The sequence below is a fragment of the Mustela erminea genome, chromosome 9 (genome assembly GCF_009829155.1).
Source record: "Mustela erminea isolate mMusErm1 chromosome 9, mMusErm1.Pri, whole genome shotgun sequence".
Classification (NCBI taxonomy): domain Eukaryota; kingdom Metazoa; phylum Chordata; class Mammalia; order Carnivora; family Mustelidae; genus Mustela; species Mustela erminea.
The window spans coordinates 71,420,278-71,439,805 of NC_045622.1; the positions used below are offsets into that span (position 1 = coordinate 71,420,278).

A 19,528-nucleotide genomic window follows, 5' to 3' on the forward strand; every position below is an offset into this window, starting at 1 on the left:
TTGGTTTGTTTGTTTGTTTGTTTTTGTTTGTTTTTTTAAGAGGGAGAGAGAGTGTGTGTGTGCAAGTAGGGGTTAGGTGCAGAGAGAGAGAATCTTTTTTTTTTTTTTAAATATTTATTTATTTGAAAGAGAGAGAGAGAGAGAATGCATGCATATAAGCAGGGGAGGAGAAGAAAGAGAAGGAGAGAGAGAGAGAGAGAGAGATCTCAAGCAGATTCCCCACCAAGTGGGGAGCCTGACACAGGAGTTGATTCAGGGCTTGATCTTAAAACCCTGAGATCATGTCCTGAGCCTAAACTGAGAGTTGGCTTCTCAACCACCTGAACCCACACAGGCACCCCAGGAGAGAGAGAATCTTAAGCAGCCTCCACACTCAGCACAAGCCTGACCCAAGGTTCAGTTTCACAACCCTGAGATCATGACCTGAGCCAAATCAAGAGTTAGACACTTAATTGACTGAGCCCCCAGGCACCCCTTTTGTAGATTAATTGACTGTATAAGTATGGGTTTATTTCTGGGCTCTGTATTCTTTTTTTTTTTCTTCTTCTTTTTTTTAAAAAGATTTTATTTGTTTGAGAGAGAGAGAGGCAGCATGAACAGCAGGAAGGGGCAGAGGGAGAGGGAGAAGCAGACTCCCTGCTGAGCAGGGAGCCCAATGAGGGGCTTGATCCCAGGACCGTGAGATAATTACCTGAGTTGAAGGCACATGCTTAACTGACTGAGCTACCCAGGCACCCCTGGGCTCTGTATTCTGTTCTATTGAGCTCTGTGTCTGTTTTTGTGCCAATACCATACTGTTTTGATTACTATAGCTTTGTACTATAGTGTAAAAATCTGGGATTGTGATACTTCCAGTTTTGTTCAAGATTTCTTTGGTGAGTGCCTGGGTGGCTCAGTTGGTTAAGCATCTGACTCTTGATTTCAGCTCAAGTCATGATCTCAGTGCCCTGTGATCAGCCCTGCATGAGGCTCTGCACTCAGTGTGGAGACTGCTTGGGATTCTCCCTCTCCTTCTACCCTTCTTCCTGCTTGTGCTCTTTCTCTATCTCTTTCTAAAATTTTTTTAAAAAAAAGATCGCTTTGGCTATTCAGGGTCTTTTTTAGGTTTATACAAAAATTTTTTTTTAAGATTTTATCTATTTGACAGACAGAAATCACAAGTAGGCAGAGAGGCAGGCAGAGAGAGGTGGGGAGGCAGGCTCCCCGCCGAGCAGAGAGCCCGATGCCATGCGATGCGGGGCTCGATCCCAGGACTCTGGGATCAAGACCTGAGCCGGAGGCAGAGGCCCTAACCCACTGAGCCACCCAGGCGCCCCATGGGTTTATACAAATTTTAACATGTTCCAGTTTTGTGAAAAGTACTATTGGTATTTTATTTTATTTATTTATTTTTTAAGATTTTATTTATTTATTTGACAGACAGAGATCACAAGTAGGCAGAGAGGCAGAGAGAGGAGCAAGCAGGCTCCCCACTGAGCAGAGAGCCTGACGCAGGGCTCGATCCCAGGACCCTGGGATCACGACCCCAGCCGAAGGCAGATGCCTCAACCCACTGAGCCACCCAGGCGCCTCTACTATTGGTATTTTAATATGGATTGCATTGAATCTGTAAATTGCTTTGAATAGTATGGACATTTTAACAATATTAATTCTTCCAATCCGTAAGCATGGTATATCTTTTCATTTGTGTTGTTTTCAGTTTCCTTCATCGATATCTTCTTACAGTTTTCAGAGTTCCAGTTTACCACCTTAGTTAAATATATTTCTAGGTATTTTATTCTTTTTAATGCAGCTGTAATTTTTTTTTTAAATTTCTCTCTCTGCTACTTTATTCTTAGTGTATGGGAACAACAGATTCCTGTATATTAATTTTGTATCCTGCAGCTTTACTGAATCCATTAATTAGTTATACTAGTTTTTTTGGTGGAGTCTTTAAAGTTTTCTATATATAGTGCCATGTTACCTGCAAATAGAGAGTTTTACTTCTTCTTTACCAATTTGGATGTCTTTGTTTCTTTTTTTGTCTGATTGCTATGCTTAGGACTTCTACTACATTGTTGACTAAAAGTAGCAAGAGTGAACATCCTTTGTCTTGTTACTGATCTTAGAGGAAAATCTTTCAGTTTTTCACCATTGAGTATGATGTTAGCTGAGGCTTGTTATATATGGCCTTTATTATATTGAGGTATATTCCCCCTAAACTCATTGAAATTTTTTATCATGAATGGATGTTGAATTTTGTCAAATGCTTGTTTTTTTTGTATCTATTGAGATGATTGTATGGTTTTTATCCTTCATTTTTTTCTTAATATGGTATATTGTGTTGATTGATTTGCATATATTAAACCATCCTTGTATCCCTGGAATAAACCCCATTTGGTAGTGGCGAATGGTCCTTTAAATGTATGGTTGAATTTGATTTGCTAATATTTGTTGAGAATTTTTGCATCTATGTTCATTAGGAATATTGGTCTGTAGTTTTCTTTTTTTGGAGTATGTTTGTCTGGCTTTGGTATCAGGGTAATGCTGGTCTAATAGAATGAATTTCAAAGTTTTCCTTCCTCTTTTATTTTTTTATTTTTTAACTTGTTACTTTTTAAAAAAAAAGATTTATTTATTTACTTTAGAGAAAGAGAACAGTGGGCGGGGGAGAGGAATAGAGAGAATCTCAAGCAGACTCCCCACTGAGTGCAGAGCCCAACATGGGGCTTAATCTCACAACCCTGAAATCAAGAGTTGGACGCTTAACCAACTGAACCACCCAGGCCCCTGCTTCCTCTTCTATTTTTTAAGAATAGGTATTAACTCTTTAAATGTTTGTTGAATTTATCTGTGAAACTTTCTGATCCTGGACTTTTTTTTGTTGGGAATTCTTTTGATTCAACTTCTAGTTCTAGTTACTATTAATCGGTCTATTCAGGTTTTTTTTTTTTTTTAAGATTCGTTTATTTATTTGAGAGAGAGAGAGAAAGTGTGCATGTGTGTGTGTGTGTGTGTGTGTGTGTCTGTGTGTGTGTATGCATGAGTGGGAGGAGGGGCAGAGGGAAATGGAGAGAATCCCCCTGTTGAGCATGGAGCCCAATGTGGGGATCCATCCTAGGCCCCTGAGATCAGACCTGAGCCAAAATCAAGAGTTGAATGCTTAACTGACTGAGCCACCCAGGCACCCTGGTCTGTTCAGATTTTTTATTGCTTCCTGATTCAGTTTTGGAAGACTGTGTTTCTAGGACTTTATCCATTTCTTCTAGGTTGTCCAGTTTGTTGGCATATAATTTTTCATCTAGTCTTATAATCTTTTATATTACTGTTGTGTTGCTTATTACTTCTCTTCTTCAATTTTTATCTCATTTATTTGAGTCCTGCCTCTTTTCCCTCCCTCCCTCTCTCTTTCTCTCTTTCCCTCTCTCTCCCTTTCTTTCTTCCTTCCTCCTTTCTTTTCCTTTCCTCCCTCCCTCCCTCCTTTCTTCTTTCTTTCTTTCGGTTTATTAATTTGTTAATCTCACCCCCAATCCTTGCGGTGTCTATTTCATTTATTTCTGCTCTGATTTTTATTATTTCCTTCCTTCTACTAACTTTGGGCTTTGCTTTTCTTTTTCTAATTTGTTTAGGAGTCTGGTTAGTATTTAAAATTTCTCATAAGCTTATGAGAATTTCTGTTTCTTCTACAATTTATGGATGTGTTAAAAAGAGCTAACATTGGGGCGCCTGGGTGGCTCAGTGGGTTAAAGCCTCTGCCTTCGGCTCAGGTCATGATCCCAGGGTCCTGGGATCGAGCCCCAGCATTGGGGCTCTCTGCTCAGCAGGGAGCCTGCTTCCTTCTCTCCTCTCTGCCTGCTTCTCTGCCTACTTGTGATCTCTGCCTGTCAAATAAATAAATAAAATCTTAAAAAAAAAAAAGAGCTAACATTAATTGAGCCATTTGCCTTATACAAGGTTCTAAAAAGACAGAGATAAGTTATCCTAATGGTATCATCAAGAAGTAAATTTATGTTCAAAGTATAATCCATTTCAAGGTATATTTAATTTCAATATTGTCACATGAGTCACACTTTTGCCTTTTTTTTTTTTTTAAGATTTTATTTCTTTATTTGACAGAGAGAGATCACAGGTAGGCAGAGAGGCAGGCAGAGAGAGAGGGGAAAGCAGGCTCCCTACCGAGCAGAGAGCCTGATTCGGGGCTCGATCCCAGGACCCAGAGATCATGACCTGAGCTGAAGTCAGAGGCTTAACCCACTGAGTCACCCAAGCGCCCCGGATCCAACAATTCTATGTATTACTCAGTGTTGGTCAGTATAAGTGTACTCTTAATCCTCTTCACCTATTTTACCCATCTTCCCACCCACCTCCCCTCTGGCAACCACCATTTTATTCTCTATAGTGAAAGATCTTTTGGGGTTTGTCTCTTTTTTCTTTGTTTCTTTGCTTTGTTTCTTAAATTCCACATATGGTGGAATCATACAGGTATTTGTCTTTCTCTGGGTGACTTATTTCACTTAGCATTATACCCTCTACGTCTATCCATGTTGTTGCAAATGGCAAGATTTCATTCTTTCTATGGCTGAATAATATTCCATTCTGTGTATATTCCATGGTGTATATATCTCACATTTTTATCCATTCATCCATGGATGGACAGCTGGGTGGCTTCCATATCTTAGCTGTTATAAATAATACTGCAGTAAACATAAGGGTACATGCATTTTTTTTGAATTAGTGTTTTCATGTTCTTTGGATAGATACCCAGCAGTGGAATTACAGGATCATATGGTAATTCTGTTTTTAATTTTTTTGAGAAACCACTATACTGTTATCCACAGGGCCTATACCAGCTTGTATTCCCACCAACAGAGCATGGGGGTTCCTTTTTCTACACATCCTTGCCAACACATGTTATTCCTTTGCTTTTTATTTTAGCCAATCTGACAGACATGAGGAGATATCTCATTGTTTTGATTTGCATTTCCCTGATGATCAGTGATATCGAGCATCTTTTCATGTGTCTGTTGGCCATTTCTACATCTTCTTTGGAAAAATATCTGCTGAGGTCCTCTGCCTATTTTTTAATTGGGTGATGATGATGATGATGATGATTTTGGTCTTTTTATATTGTGGGTATTAATTCCTCATTGGATATGTCATTTGCAAATGCCTTCTCCCATTCAATAGATTGTCCTTTTATTTTGTTGATGGGTTCCTTCCCTCTGTGACAGCATTTTACATTGGTATAGTCCCTGGTAGGTCCCCAATAATGAGTCCGTAATTAAAGGAGCAAGACTGATACAAAGCGAAGGTCAAGCAAAGCTTTATTTCATGCCAAGCATCAAGAATCAAACTGAACGTTCGGGGCTGTGCCTCTTACAGAGAGGGCAAACTCACTCTGCTTCACAGACTAGCTTTTAAGGGCAAAGGCCATGCGGTTGGACCTGGCCACGCACAGGTGGCCAATGAAATTGTAACACACAGAGAAAGCTGCACAGTCAGGCTAAGTGAACAATTGAATTACAATTTGCCCTAGTAGATATTTGAACCAGCCTATCACCTTGGTCAGAATTGGCACCCAAAAGGTGCCCAAAGGGCAGGGCCCATACTCCTTGGTAACTAGGGAGACAGTAGGCACGATTTACTGATTGGATGTCTCCACCTGACCCACTCATCCCTGCATTTGGGCTATTATCTCCACCTGACCGGACCCACCCTTGTATTGGGGCTTTGTTACCTGGGACTGGTTTCCTGGACTTGCTTTTAAGTAAATTTCCCTGGGGGGTGGGCAGGGTAAATTTAAGTTTTACTGCATACACAACAAAATAGCAGTTCAACCGGGGTGGGGCCACTCTGCCTGAATAGGCCCTTACAGTCCCCAAAGTTTATTTTTGCTTTTGTTTCTGTTGCCCGAGGAGACATATTTAGGAAGATGTTTTTATAACTGATGTCAAAGAGATTACTGCTTTTGTTTTCTTATAGAAATTTTATGCTCTTCAATTTTTAGCTCTTCAATCCAAAGATTCCCTTTTCTCTGCATCCTCACCAACACCTGTTATTTCTTGTGTTGTTAATTTTAGCCATCCTGACAATGAGATGGCACTGATTTGTATTTCCCTGATGCCGAATGATGTTGAACATCTTTTCATGTGTCTATTAGTCATCTGGATGTCTTTTGGAAACAGTGTCTGTTCATGTCTTCTGCCCATTTCTTAACTGGATTATTTGTTTTTTGGGTGTGGAGTTTGATAAATTGTTTGTAGATTTTGGATACTAACCCTTTTATCAGATATGGTTTTTTTTTTCCTTTATCAGATATGTTGTTTGCAAATATCTTCTCCCAGTTCATAGGCTGCCTTTTAGTTTTGTTGATTGTTTCCTTTGCTGTGCTTTTTTTCCCTTTGCTTTTTATCTTGATGAAGTCCCAGTAGTTTGTTTTTACTTTTGTTTCCCTTGCCTGTGGTGATTGTCTAGTAAGAAGTTGCCATGGCTAGGTCAAAGAGATTTCTGCTTGTGTTCTCCTCTAGGATTTTAATGGCTTCCTGTCTCACATTTAGGTCTTTCAGCCATTTTGAATTTATTTTTGTGTATGGTATAAGAAGGGGTCCCGTTTCATTCTTCTGTGTATTGCTGTCAAGTTTTCCCAACACCATTTGTCTTTTTTCCATTGGGTAGTCTCTCCTGCTTTGTCAAAGATTTGTTGACCATGTAGTTGTGGGTCCATTTCTGGTTTCTCTATTCTGTTCCATTGATTTATGTGTTTGTTTTTGTGCCCTTACCATTCTCTCTTGATGACTACAGCTTTAACTTGAAATTTGGAATCCTGATGCCTCAGGTTTTGTTTTCCTTTTTCAGAATTGGTTTGGCTGTTCAGGGTCTTTTGTGGTTCCACACAAATTTTAAGTTTGTTCGTTCTAGCTCTGTGAAAATGTTAGTGGTATTTTGATGGGGATTGCATTAATTGTGTAGATTGCTTTGGGTAATATCAAATTGCAATTGTGTATTTGATATGCTACCTTCTACAGTAGATTGGGAGGCCAACCAGCTTAGGGGCCATGTCTTGTTTTTACCTTTGTATCCAACATATCTGGTACATAGAAGATACTTCATAAATAGCTGTTAAATTAATAAATGGAATAAAAACAATAGATTGAAGAAAATATCCTTCAGATTAAAATAAGAGTAAAAGAGGAGTGTTGAAAGAGGGAGAAAAAGGTAGATGAAGGAGGAATAAACAAGAAGAAACAAGCTACTCTCAGTTTTCTGTACTCTTCACCCCTCTTACCCATGTGACTATTTTTTTTTTTAACTATTAACAGCATATCTGTCCCTGCAATCAAACAGGAAATTATCTGACACACTTGTGCGTGTGCATGCACATACACACACACACTCAACAACCCCCCTCCTCCACCCAAGTAAACTTAATTTGGATAACTACTGGTGTGAATCAATAGTTAAAAAAATCTACCTCCAGGGTTGCCTGGGTGGCTCAGTCATTGGGTGTCTGCCTTCTGCTGGGGTCATGATCCCAGGGTCCTGGGATCAAGCCCTGCAGGAATCCTGCTTCTCCCTCTCCCACTCCCCCTGCTTGTGTTCCCTCTGTCGCTGTCTCTCTATGTCAAATAAATAAATAAATAAATAAATCTTAAAAAAAAAAAAAATCCACCTCTGTGTGAATGGGAATTTTGGTTTTTTTAGAGACTGGAAAAGAGAGAGAAATTCCTTTTAGGACTTGGAAATTTAGGGAAACTATTTTTTATCTACTGAGTGATAGAAGAGGTTTCAGAACTGTGCTTTGTATTTTTGCCTGAGGCTCTGACGCCCTTGGGTGCAGTGCTTTCCATGCAGTCTTGAGATCACCACTGGATTCAGAATTTTAGATCATTTGACTTAAAGCATAAAATTAACTATCCTGATTAGATCAGCCTACTGTTTCAGCATGGCTCCACCCAGGATCTTCTTTGAATCTCTTTTCTTCTTATGGAAGAAGGAGGTGATAAAGGAAGCCTTTCTTACCACATATTGAAAGAAAAGTAGGTTAGCTTCCCCATCTTCCCATTGCCAGCTCCTTATACGTGTCTCTCCTTATTTTGTATGGATGTTTGCATACAATCGGGTTTATGAAAATCTGTATACATTTATCTGACATTTGACACTGTCTTGCTACTTAAAGACATTTTTGTGTCATTACTTTTCACCTTGATGTATGAGAACATCGCCCACTTCTTTTGTTATGATAACAGTTAATATTCTTGAGCCCGTATTAAGAAGTAAATGCTTTAAAAGGAAAAAAAAAAAAAAAAAAAGAAGAACAGACTCTTAAATGTAGAGAACAAACTAGTGGTTACCAGAGGGGAGGTGGGTGGGTGGGGTGAAATGGGTAAAGAGGATTAAAAGTACACTTATCATGATGAGCACTGCGTAATACCGAGAAGCGTTGAATCACTATATTCTATCGAAACTAATATAACATGGTATGTTAATTATACTGGCTTAAAAAATAATTTTTAAAAAAGAAGTAAATGTTTTAATTAACTTTATGCTTCAGTAAGTTGTCTTAATTACTTCTGGAATAAATACTAAAAGATTAGAAATTATTAGAAGGAAAAAGTATTTTTTAAATCTTCCACTAATGAAAAACAAACAAAAAAATGGCAAGAAAGGAGAAGAAATAAATATTAAAGGGGCAGAATAAATAGAAAATCTGAAAGAAGTTGGTAAATTTAAGACCCAAGATTAAGGGATGCCTGGGTGGCTCAGTGGGTTAATCCTCTGCCTTTGGCTCAGGTCGTGGTCTCGGGGTTCTGGGATCGAGTCCCACATCAGGCTCTCTGCTCGGCAGGGAGCCTGCTTCTCCCTCTCTCTCTTCCCTCTCTCTCTCTACTTGACTCTCTGTCTACTTGTGATCTCTCGCTCTGTCAAATAAATAAAATCTTAAAAAAAACCCCCAAGATTAAAACCTTAAGACTTCATTGATATTGAGACATATTAGTATATATCATATAGAAAAAATGCTGGCAATTAAACAATGACACTATGCTTTGTCACTTACAACTTCATGTTATGTTCATGAAAGTGCATTTTTAGATTCACATAGAGAAATTTTTCCCACATCACTTTGAGCATACATAATGAAATTGGTTAAAGTATTTCTAAGACTTTTGCACATTCATAGTCTGATTCTTTTGAAACACTCTTGATTCAGACTTGTCAACATCTGTGTTTTTCTGTACATTGTTCTTCTTGTGCTATGGAGACTGAGGGTGATTTTCTTCTGTGAAAATTTTCAAGCCCCTTTGCCTGGAATTTCTTCTAAGCCTCTGATTCTCATTTGGCAAGCTTTCATACCAGTGCTTTCTTGAAGGTGACAATGGAAAGTTTTCAGATATATCTTCTTTCCTTGACCACTTCTTCAGTGGTTTGTTGACTGAATCACTGAGGATTGCAGTGGTCTAGACATGGCATCAAGAATAATATCAGGTTGTGTTACTTTTCAAGCATCCTGTAATACAAATATGCAAATATGTGGCCTCACAGTGTATCAAAAACTAGACGAATACACTTAGCAGCTTATGGAGGGCTCTTAGACATTCAAACCAGATTTAGCCAGCCTTTCTTCAGCTCAGCCATCACCCCACTCCCACCCTTTTATGCAGACAATCACATTTTGGGAGAAATAATTTTGTAGTTTAAAATTTAATATGGCAGCAACTTTCAGCCATAAGTGTCTATGCCCAGTGTTACAGTGATATGCTACTCTCTAACCCATTCTCAGGCTATCAGTTTTGTTAGCACCTTTAACATTGGTATATCCTTTCTAAGTATATAAAAGAGCATCAGAAGTTCGCCAGCATTTCCTATTGACTCACTCAGCTTTGTTTTTTCCTCAAATTTCATGGGAAGTTAGGTAGCTTCTGTTCAGTATGAGTAGCAGGTTTTTGACAAATTGACATTTGTCTTAACCATGCATGAATTTATCAAATCAGCCTCATATTCCATGTAATTAAAAAAAATTCTTGGAGAATTGTTAGGTCCTTTTATCGTCATTTACATTGTTTGGCTACTCAAGGGTAACCTTATTGCATCTCAGTAACAAAGTAGAACAGAGTTTTTCTGCTTGTGGTGTCTTACTGTCTAAAGTCAGGTAAAGCATTTTGTTGTTCTTTACAAAAAAGCTTAAGTTGCTGTTATTCCTTTAGCATCAAATATTTGCTTCCCTAATATCAGCTGCTTCATTTCTATGTTTACACAATAACTTTGTTTTCATGTCAAATCATAATTTATTCCTTTCGAAGACATTTAAAATGGTGATTAATTTGTGAAATACCAACAATGGAAAAACTCAGTCCTAAGAAACGGGAGTGAGAATAGCTATGATAATTACATGCAGAGACAGTAAAGATTATGTTGCTATTGCACTTGGTGAATCATAATTTTAATATCCCATTAAATGAAAAGCACTCTTTGATTTCTGACATGTTAAACTTAGGAAATTGTGCATTTTGGAATTGTTTAAATACATTATCAGTAATTTGCTTAAATATAAGTGGAGAAAATACTCCAGATAGAAGACAGAGATCATTAAGCTAGATTAAGTGTGTGTATCTCCATACACTAATCAAAAGGAAATGTGATGTAATGAGCACTGGGTATTATATAAGATTGATGAATCACTGAACTCTACCTCTGAAACTAATAATATACTGTAGGTTAGTTCATTGAATTTAAGTTAAAAACAAAACAAAACAATGTTAAGCAGAAAAAAAAAAATAGAGCTTAATTTGAAATTAAAAAAAAAAAAAAAAGAAATGAGAACTATTTTAGCTGTATTACTCTCAAGTAGAGTAGACCTTAAGGCAAAATGGATAAAGAGGACTTAAATGTATAAAAGATTAAATCTACCAAAAAGTCAGAAAATCTTAAATTTGTGTACATTTAATAATATAGCCTCAAAATTTTAAATAAAATTGACAGAATTATAAGGAAAACAGATAAATTCAAAATCATATGATAAGATTTTTACTTACTTTCTAGTAATGATAAATTAAGCAGACAAAAATTATTAAGACTATAAGTAGGGGTGCCTGAGTGGCTCAGTGTGTTAAAGCCTCTGCCTTTGGCTCAGTCATAATTCCAGGGTCCTGGGATCGAGCCCAACATTGGGCTCTCTGTTCAGCAGGGAGCCTGCTTCCCCCTCTCTCTCTGCCTGCCTCTCTGCCTACTTGTAATCTCTCTGTCAAATAAATAAATCTTAAATATATATATATATATATATAAATATTGGAGGGGCACCTGGATGACTCAGTTGGTTAAATGTCTAACTTTTGATCTCAGCCCAGGTCTTGATCTCAGGGTCATGAGTTCAAGCCCAACATTGGGCTCCATGCCCACTTTAAAAAAAAAAAAAAAGAGTATAAAAATTGGATAATTATGAAAAGCAAATGGCTAGTTTATACTTCCATACTTCTATAGGTTAATGATGGTTTATAAATTGTATTTGTTCTTTTTCTTATGTCCATATTTTTATAGTCTTAGATTTTTTGCTGTTTTTCATTACTGTTTTAAAAATTGAAATTTGATTCATGTATCATAAAATTCACACTTATAAAGTGTACAATTTTTAGTATATTGACAAGATTGTACAACCATCACCATTGTCTAATTTTAGAACATTTTTATAACCCCAAAAAGGAAAGCCATGCCCATTAGCAGTCATTTCTCGTTTCCCCCCTCTGCCCACCAGTAGTCCTGATCAACCATTAATCTACTTATTTTCTTTATGGATTTGTTTATTATGGACATTAGATATAAATAGAATCATATAGTATGTGTCTTTTTGCATCTGGTTATATTTGGTTCTTAATCAGTTCTGTTGTATTTGATTTGAAAAGGAACAAGTTTCTCCTTGAACTCTTGGTCTTTTATCCTCTAAAATTATCAAAAATTTAAACTGCTTTTGGTTTTGAAATGGCAGTCCACAATTCATTATCTCCTTTCTGCAAAAGTAAAAATGAGTCCAGCTTGAGTGAAATACAAGTCTGGCAATCTCTAAACCTGAAATCAAGGAGGAACTTTCTTCTCTGGTAGCCAGGGTATAAGCTTGGTCAGTGGGACCTGGTATCCAAAGAGTGAAATGTTTCTGGCTTTACCTCATTTTTATTGCATGTAGATAGGAAGTTTCTTTGGTAGTTAATTTTTGTATTTCTTGTATCCCAGCACCCAGATCTTCTACTTGCTTTACAGATATAATTTTAAACTGGGTGAATAAGCAATATTTAGTTTAAAGGCACTTATAAATCATATAACTTAATCATTTCATACAGTTGGTGTGAGTGCAAACAATTTTATTAGCATTTCTTTCTTTTTTTTTTTTTTTTTTAATTTGAGAAGAGCCCAAGCACAAGAGAGCAAGAGATTTGGCAGTGGGGAGGGTAGAAGGGGCAGAAGGAGAGGGACAAGCAGACTCCCTGCTGAGCAGGGAGCTTGACTCTGGGCTCCATCCCAGGACCCTGAGATCATGACCTGAGCCGAAGGCAGATGCTTAACTGACTGAACCACCCAGGTGCCCCATCATTTCTGATGTAACAGAAGAAGATCTTTAACAAAAAACAAACAAACAAACAAACAAACAAACTGGTGATAGAATTTAAGAGCTTAAAGAATACTGAGGTCTAGTTAAATTCCCCTTTAAAAAAATTCATTATTTTTAAAAATAAGAAAACAAGTGGGGAAAGTTAATTGACCTATGATGTCATAGCAAGTAGTGCAGCTGGAATTAGCAAGTGGTGCAGCTGGAATTAGAATATAGACCTAAATTTTTATTTTGCCTTATTCTTCTTAGATGTAATACCCATTTCTCTGTTCCTTGAGGATCTAAATTTACTCTTCAGATAAGCGTTCTCTTTGTCTCTCTTTGCAGAGGAGGTTGTGAATAATAGAGCAAAGAGAGGCAGTATGTTTTCAAATGTTAGCATGCATCAGAATCACCTAAAGGGCTTGTTAAAAGAGATTATGTCTCCCCTCCCCGAATCTCCAATTTAGAAGTCTGGAGGAAGCCTTGATAATGTGCATTTTTTTTTTTTTTTTTTTTTTTTTTTTTTAAAGATTTTATTTATTTTTCAGAGACAGAGGGAGAGAGCGCGAGCGAGCACAGGCAGACAGAGAGGCAGGCAGAGGCAGAGGGAGAAGCAGGCTCCCTGCCGAGCAAGGAGCCCGATGTGGGACTCGATCCCAGGACCCTGGGATCATGACCTGAGCTGAAGGCAGCTGCTTAACCAACTGAGCCACCCAGGCGTCCCGATAATGTGCATTTCTAACTAACTCCCAGATGATGCTGCTGCTGCTGGTCCAGGGATCACACTTTGAGAACCACTGCTTAAAAACAGTCATAAGGGGCACCTGGGTGGCTCAGTGGGTTAAGCCTCTGCCTTCGGCTCAGGTCATAATCTCAGGGTCCTGGGATGGAGCCCTGAGTTAGGCTCTCTGCTCAGCAGGGAGCCTTCTACCCCACCCCCTCTCTCTGCCTGCCTCTCTGCCTACTTGTGATCTTTCTCTCTGTCAAATAAATAAATAAAATATTTAATAAAAAATAAAAACAGTCATAAGCTTCGGAGTCAGTCATTCCCAGGCCTAAACTTTTGGCTGTATGACTTACTCCTGTGTGAACCCAATCAGGTTTTTAAACTGATACGTCTCCGTGTCCTATACTTTATTTATTTACTTATTTATTATTTTTCAGTTTCCTGTACTTTAAATTGGTGATCATAATACTTATTTCAGAGTCATTATTTACTTAATATAAAAAAATGTAGCATACTGTTTGGTATACTGTAAACATTCAATTGATGGTTTCTATTGTTATGTAATAAGTCTGGGTCCCAATTAAAAGTTAATGAGCCATACATTCAGTAAATGTTTTAGAGTAGATACCCAGAGACTTTTTGTTACTTCGTCATTTTGAGATGCTGAGGTGTGTGTGGGCACACACACACACATTCATACGCACAAACATATTCCTCTCTTGACTTGCTTTCTCATTTATGGGAAACCTGGCAGAACAGTGAGAGAAGAAGAGACAAATTGCAAAAGGGATTCCACTTCCAAGATTCAATTAACTATATTTTAATTCTATTAATCTCAGGCCTCTATTGTATATTGAAGTAAAGGTGGACAGTATTTTTTGAAAAGAGCATATTTCAAAATAATCTGACAGCTGCCAACTGCTAAGATAGAACTGCTTATGAATTTCCCTTGTGTATGTTGTGTTAAGTGGTAGAAGGAGGAGAGAATAGGATGCTGGAGGTAGTATGGGTGGGAGGGAGGAATCTGCATGAAAGATTCTTCTAAACTCTGGGTTAGCCATATCCAGGGCTAGTCACAGTTCCTGAGGTGGTCTGCAGAATGAAGTTACAGAGGTGTACCTCTCAGCTGATCTTCTGCATGCACATTTATAGAAAGACTATTCAAATAATGTTAGCACTTACTCATTTTCCAGTTATATGTGTACCGTGTTAGGTGCCATGGAGACTTGATTAAACTTTAGAAATTGTGTAGAAGGGGGCGCCTGGGTGGCTCTGTTGTTAAGCATCTGCCTTTGGCTCAGGTCATGATCCCAGGGTCCTAGGATCAAGCCCCACATTGGGCTTCCTGCTCAGCAGGAAGCCTACTTCTCCCTCGTCCACTTCCCCTGCTTGTGTTCCTTCTCTTGCTGTGTCTCTCTCTCTCAAATAAATAAATAAAATCTTCTTAAAAAATGTAAAGAGATAGCTAATAAATACATGCAAAGATGCCTTGCATTATTAGCTAATGAAATACAAATTGAAATCAAAATGAGACACCACTTCACATCTAGTAGGTTGGCTGTAATATAAAAGACAGTAACACATGTTGGTGAGGATGTGAAGCGATTGGAAGCCTCATATATTGCTGGTGGGAATGTAAAATGGCGCTATGGAAGATAGTTTGGCAGTTCCTCAAAAACTTAAACATGGTGTCACCAAATAGACCTGGCCATTCTACTCCTTGTTATGTAACTGAAAGAACTAAAAACATAGTAACTCAATAACTTGAACACAAATATTCACAGTAGCAAAAAAGTAGAAACAACCCAAACGTCCATCAACTGATGAATTGATAAACAAAATGTGGTATATACGAATGCTATACAAAAGAATGAAGTACTGATTCATGTTATAACAAGATTGGGCTTTGAAAATACAGTGCTAAATGAAAAAAGCCAGATACAAAAGACTACATGTTATATGATTCCATATATATGAAATGTCCACAATAGGCAAATCTGTACGGACTGAACGTGGATTAATGGTTGCTAGGTGTTGTGAGAATGAGGGAATGGAGGGAGAGGACTGTTAATGGGCACAGAGTTCTTTTTGGAGTGATGAAAATATTAAAAAAAAATTAGTGGTGATAATTGCATAACCTTGTGAATATACAGTTATCCTCTGAATTGTACAATTTCAAAGAATAAGCTTTGTGGCATGTGAATTATCTCTCAGAAATGAAAACCAAGGTGTGCCTGGGTGGCTCAGTGGGTTAAAGCCTCTGCCTTCAGCTCAGATCATTATCTCTGGGTCCTGGGATCGAGCCCCGCATTGGGCTCTCTGCTCAGCAGGGAGCCTGCTTCTTCCTCTCTCCCTCTCTTCCTACTTGTGATCTCTGTCTGTCAAGTAAATAAATAAAATCTTTAAAAAAAAATGAAAACCAAAAATAAAATGTACACCTATAATGGGCATGAAGCATGAATGAGAAATAAACTTTGGTTGTCATAAAAAATAATTCTGGGAAGAGGATGTGATTCATGGTAGATGTACTTTCTGTGGAGAAACAAATCATCCTTCTATTAAAGATTCATAATGCATAGTAGCCCATCACAAGTTCCGAAAGCCTTGCAATGATGAAAACTTTATTTAGCTTCATTGAGCCATCATCTCCCAAACATTTCATCCTGAAAAACATTTACTCATGATGATCATGTGGAAGAACTAGTGCCCTAGAAGAGAAGGAATCTTGGGCTTAAGCATATGTATGGAGGAAATACCCGAAAGTTCTTTCCTTTCTTCCTTCTTTTCTTCCTTCCTTCCTTCCTTCCTTCCAACTTTTTAAAATTTAAATTCAATTAATTAACATATGATGTATTATTGGTTTCAGAGGTAGAGATCAGTGATTCATCAGCCTTCTAGAATAGCCAGTGCTCATTACATCACGTGCCCTCCTCAATGTCCAGCATCCAGTTATCCCATCCCTCTGCCTCCTCCCCTTCAGCAGCCCAGTACCTGGAAAGTTTCTTTATTTCTTCCCCCTAAAGATTTTATTTATTTATTTGAGAGAGAGAAAGAGAGAGAGAGAAAGCCGGGGTACGGGGGTGTCAGAAGGAGAAGCAGAATCCCTGCTGAGCAGGGAGCCCATTGTAGGACTCTGTCCTGATACTCCAGGACCACGACCTGAGCCGAAGGCTGTCAACCAACTGAGCCACCCAGGCGCCCTACCTGGAAAGTTTCTTAAAACAGGTTCTGGACCTCACCCCAGTGATTCTGATTTCAGAGGTCTTGGGTACAGCCTGAGAATCAAGCTCCCAGGTGATTTGATCCTTCAGGTTTGAGAACTAAACTTTGAGAAGCAGCTTTACAGAATAGACAAACCCTGTACCTTAAATGGGTGAATTTTATGGCATGTGAGTTATATCTCAAGAGAGATGCTAAAGAATTTGATATACTAGAAATAGCACTAAAATGTGAGTTCTAGTGATTGTGTAAGTGAGACCATGCTCTGTGAGTGAATTATTTTAATTCAAATTTTCTTCACCTGTAAAACAATTCACTGCCCTATCTGCTATGTAGAGTTGTGGCAAAAACGAGGCAGTATACTCTTTTCCAAATTGTGTTTTTTTTTTTTTTTTTTTAAATTTTTTTTTTTTTAAAGATTTTATTTATTTATTTGACAGAGAGAAATTACAAGTAGATGGAGAGGCAGGCAGAGAGAGAGAGAGGGAAGCAGGCTCCCTGCTGAGCAGAGAGCCCGATGCGGGACCCGATCCCAGGACCCTGAGATCATGACCTGAGCCGAAGGCAGCGGCTTAAACCACTGAGCCACCCAGGCGCCCCCCAAATTGTGTTTTATGGATAAAAATGTAACTTAAATTTAAAAAGCCCATGGTTAGTTAAGTTTGGGAGATTCTGAGTTAAATAAGGTATATTCACACTGTTGGTCAGACCAATATTCTTGACTTGGACCCTAACATGAGTTTATGTGTATAAAATCAATTAAATATGAGATTTTTATTCATCTATTTCTTATAGTCGATCCTCCACAGCTACTGAAGATCCATATGGAGTGGAAACTGTTTAAATAAACAAAATCTGAATAATATTATGGGAATAGCAATACTTGTTCCTCTCTTGTTTCAAGCTTGATATTTTATTGATTTGTTTATTTGAAAAATTATTGACTGAAAAGAATATTAGCAAATGACTACTATGATAAAATAATGTTTATAAAGCCAAAAATATTTTATCTAGTTGTCTCTTTTAATCAACTTATATTTATAGAGCAACTTATTTTCAAAATTAGATTGAAGCTAAATTAAATATATCTAGAAAAATTTTGGCTAGTATTTTAATCGAAAAAATATAGTTTTTCCTTACTTCTCCTTTCCTTAAATTTGGGCTATTTTTAAAGTTTTTTAAAAATTTTTTTAATTTTTTAATTTTTATTTTTTTAAGCTTTTGAGACCTTTATTATCATTTTTATTTTAAGCTTTTATAATTAACTAAATGTTTTCTTATCCTATAAGCTGTTTAAACTTCAGAATTTTGCTTCCTGGGGCTCCTGGATGGCTCAATTGGTTGGGCGTCTGCCTTCAGCTGGGGTCATGATTCTGGGGTCCTGGGATCGAGCCCCATGATGGGCTCCCTGCTCAGTGGGAAGTCTGCTTCTCCCTCTCCGTCACTCCCTCTACTTGTCCTCTCTCTCACTCTCAGTCAAATAAATAAATAAAATCTTTAAAAAAAAATAAAAAAACAAAATTTTGTTTTCTTTTTAATTTTAGTTGAAAAGCATTTCTCCCCTGATTTTCTTTCTTTTTTTTTTTTTTAAAGATTTTGTTTATTTATTTGACAGAGAGAGATCACAAGTAGGCAGAGAGGCAGGCAGAGAGAGAGAGGAAGAAGCAGGCTCCTTCCTGAGCAGAGAGCCCAATGCGGGACTCGATCCCAGGACCCTGAGATCATGACCTGAGCCGAAGGCAGTGGCTTAACCCACTGAGCCACCCAGGTGCCCCTCCCGTGATTTTCTTTAGTGATCTGTTTTAAGTATTATTTTGATAAGCTATAGTCTATATTTTAACCTCTCTAGAACAATTTTATTGAATTAAATTTCTTGAAATTAGGTATATATTATTAACATGGCATTGGGAATGTATGTATATAGTTTGAAGACATCTTTTTGGGACCTTACTATAATAATACCTTTATTTCAGATGATGTGGAGGACCATCTTACTACGATATTGTTTTCTCTTGGTTTCCTGTCTACTTACTGCTCTTGAAGCTGTGCCTATAGACATAGACAAGACAAAAGTAAAAAATACTCAACCTGTGGACAGCGCAAAGATAGAACCACCAGTAAGTGAAATGATAAAGATAATCTTGTGGGAAGAATTTTAACCAAATGTTGCTAATATTTGTTACTTGTAAAATTGTACATTTAAGAACTATTTCTGAAATATCAGTAAAAGAATACTGGATAAGCTTATGTTGTTAATATTAGACATTGTTTATTTAATGTAGTTCATATATTAAATAATGCACAGGAGAATATTAATCATAATACATTTCCAATGGAGCACTCACTAACCAAGAAAACATTGTATTATATTCAAAGAAGAGACAGGTGACAGTGGAGTAAAATCAACCAACTAATATTATTAAGTCCTCATTATCTAAGCCATATAGAATATTTACCTTTATGTAAAAATAAAACTATATATTGGTTCTGATATAAAATTCCTCATTTGAGAAATACAGCTTTTTAACTTTGTCCCAGTTATCAGAGTAGATGTGTCTCAATGCCATTTTGCTAGTCTTTTTTTTTTTTTTTTTTTTTTTTAGGATTGAGATCTTTAGATGCAGGGAAGGAAAAGCTTTGAGAAACATTATTGTTTGTTTCTTAATTTGAAGGATACTGGACTTTATTATGACGAATATCTTAAGCAAGTGATTGATGTGCTGGAAACAGATAATCATTTCAGAGAAAAGCTCCAGAAAGCAGACATAGAGGAAATAAAGGTAAATGTAATTAAATAATTATTTAACAAACATTAGAACATCCCAGACACTAAATTAAATATTAGGAATACAAAGATGAAGCTCTTATTTATTCTGAGTAATATCTAGAAAAAAAGTTTATTAGCATGAAAATATGATGGGTATAATATATTTTGGAAATGCTTAGAATGGGCACCTAATTCAGCAGTGGGGAAGTCATTTTTCCTGATAGAGGTAATAGCATCATGCCAATAATTTCCCTGGATT

At 37.3% G+C, this 19,528-nt stretch overlaps 1 protein-coding gene across 4 annotated transcripts in view; it reads left to right on the top strand.

Annotated features, from left to right (window-relative positions):
- The window catches only part of NUCB2 (nucleobindin 2), a 49,256-nt gene that overhangs the window by 7,710 nt on the left and 22,018 nt on the right, over window positions 1-19,528 (top strand). For all 4 annotated transcript variants that reach the window (XM_032358957.1, XM_032358956.1, XM_032358959.1 and 1 more), the window contains 2 exons: window positions 18,476-18,619; window positions 19,175-19,282. In XM_032358957.1, coding sequence (XP_032214848.1) covers window positions 18,476-18,619; window positions 19,175-19,282 — 252 coding nt within the window. The remainder of the gene's footprint in view (window positions 1-18,475; window positions 18,620-19,174; window positions 19,283-19,528) is intronic.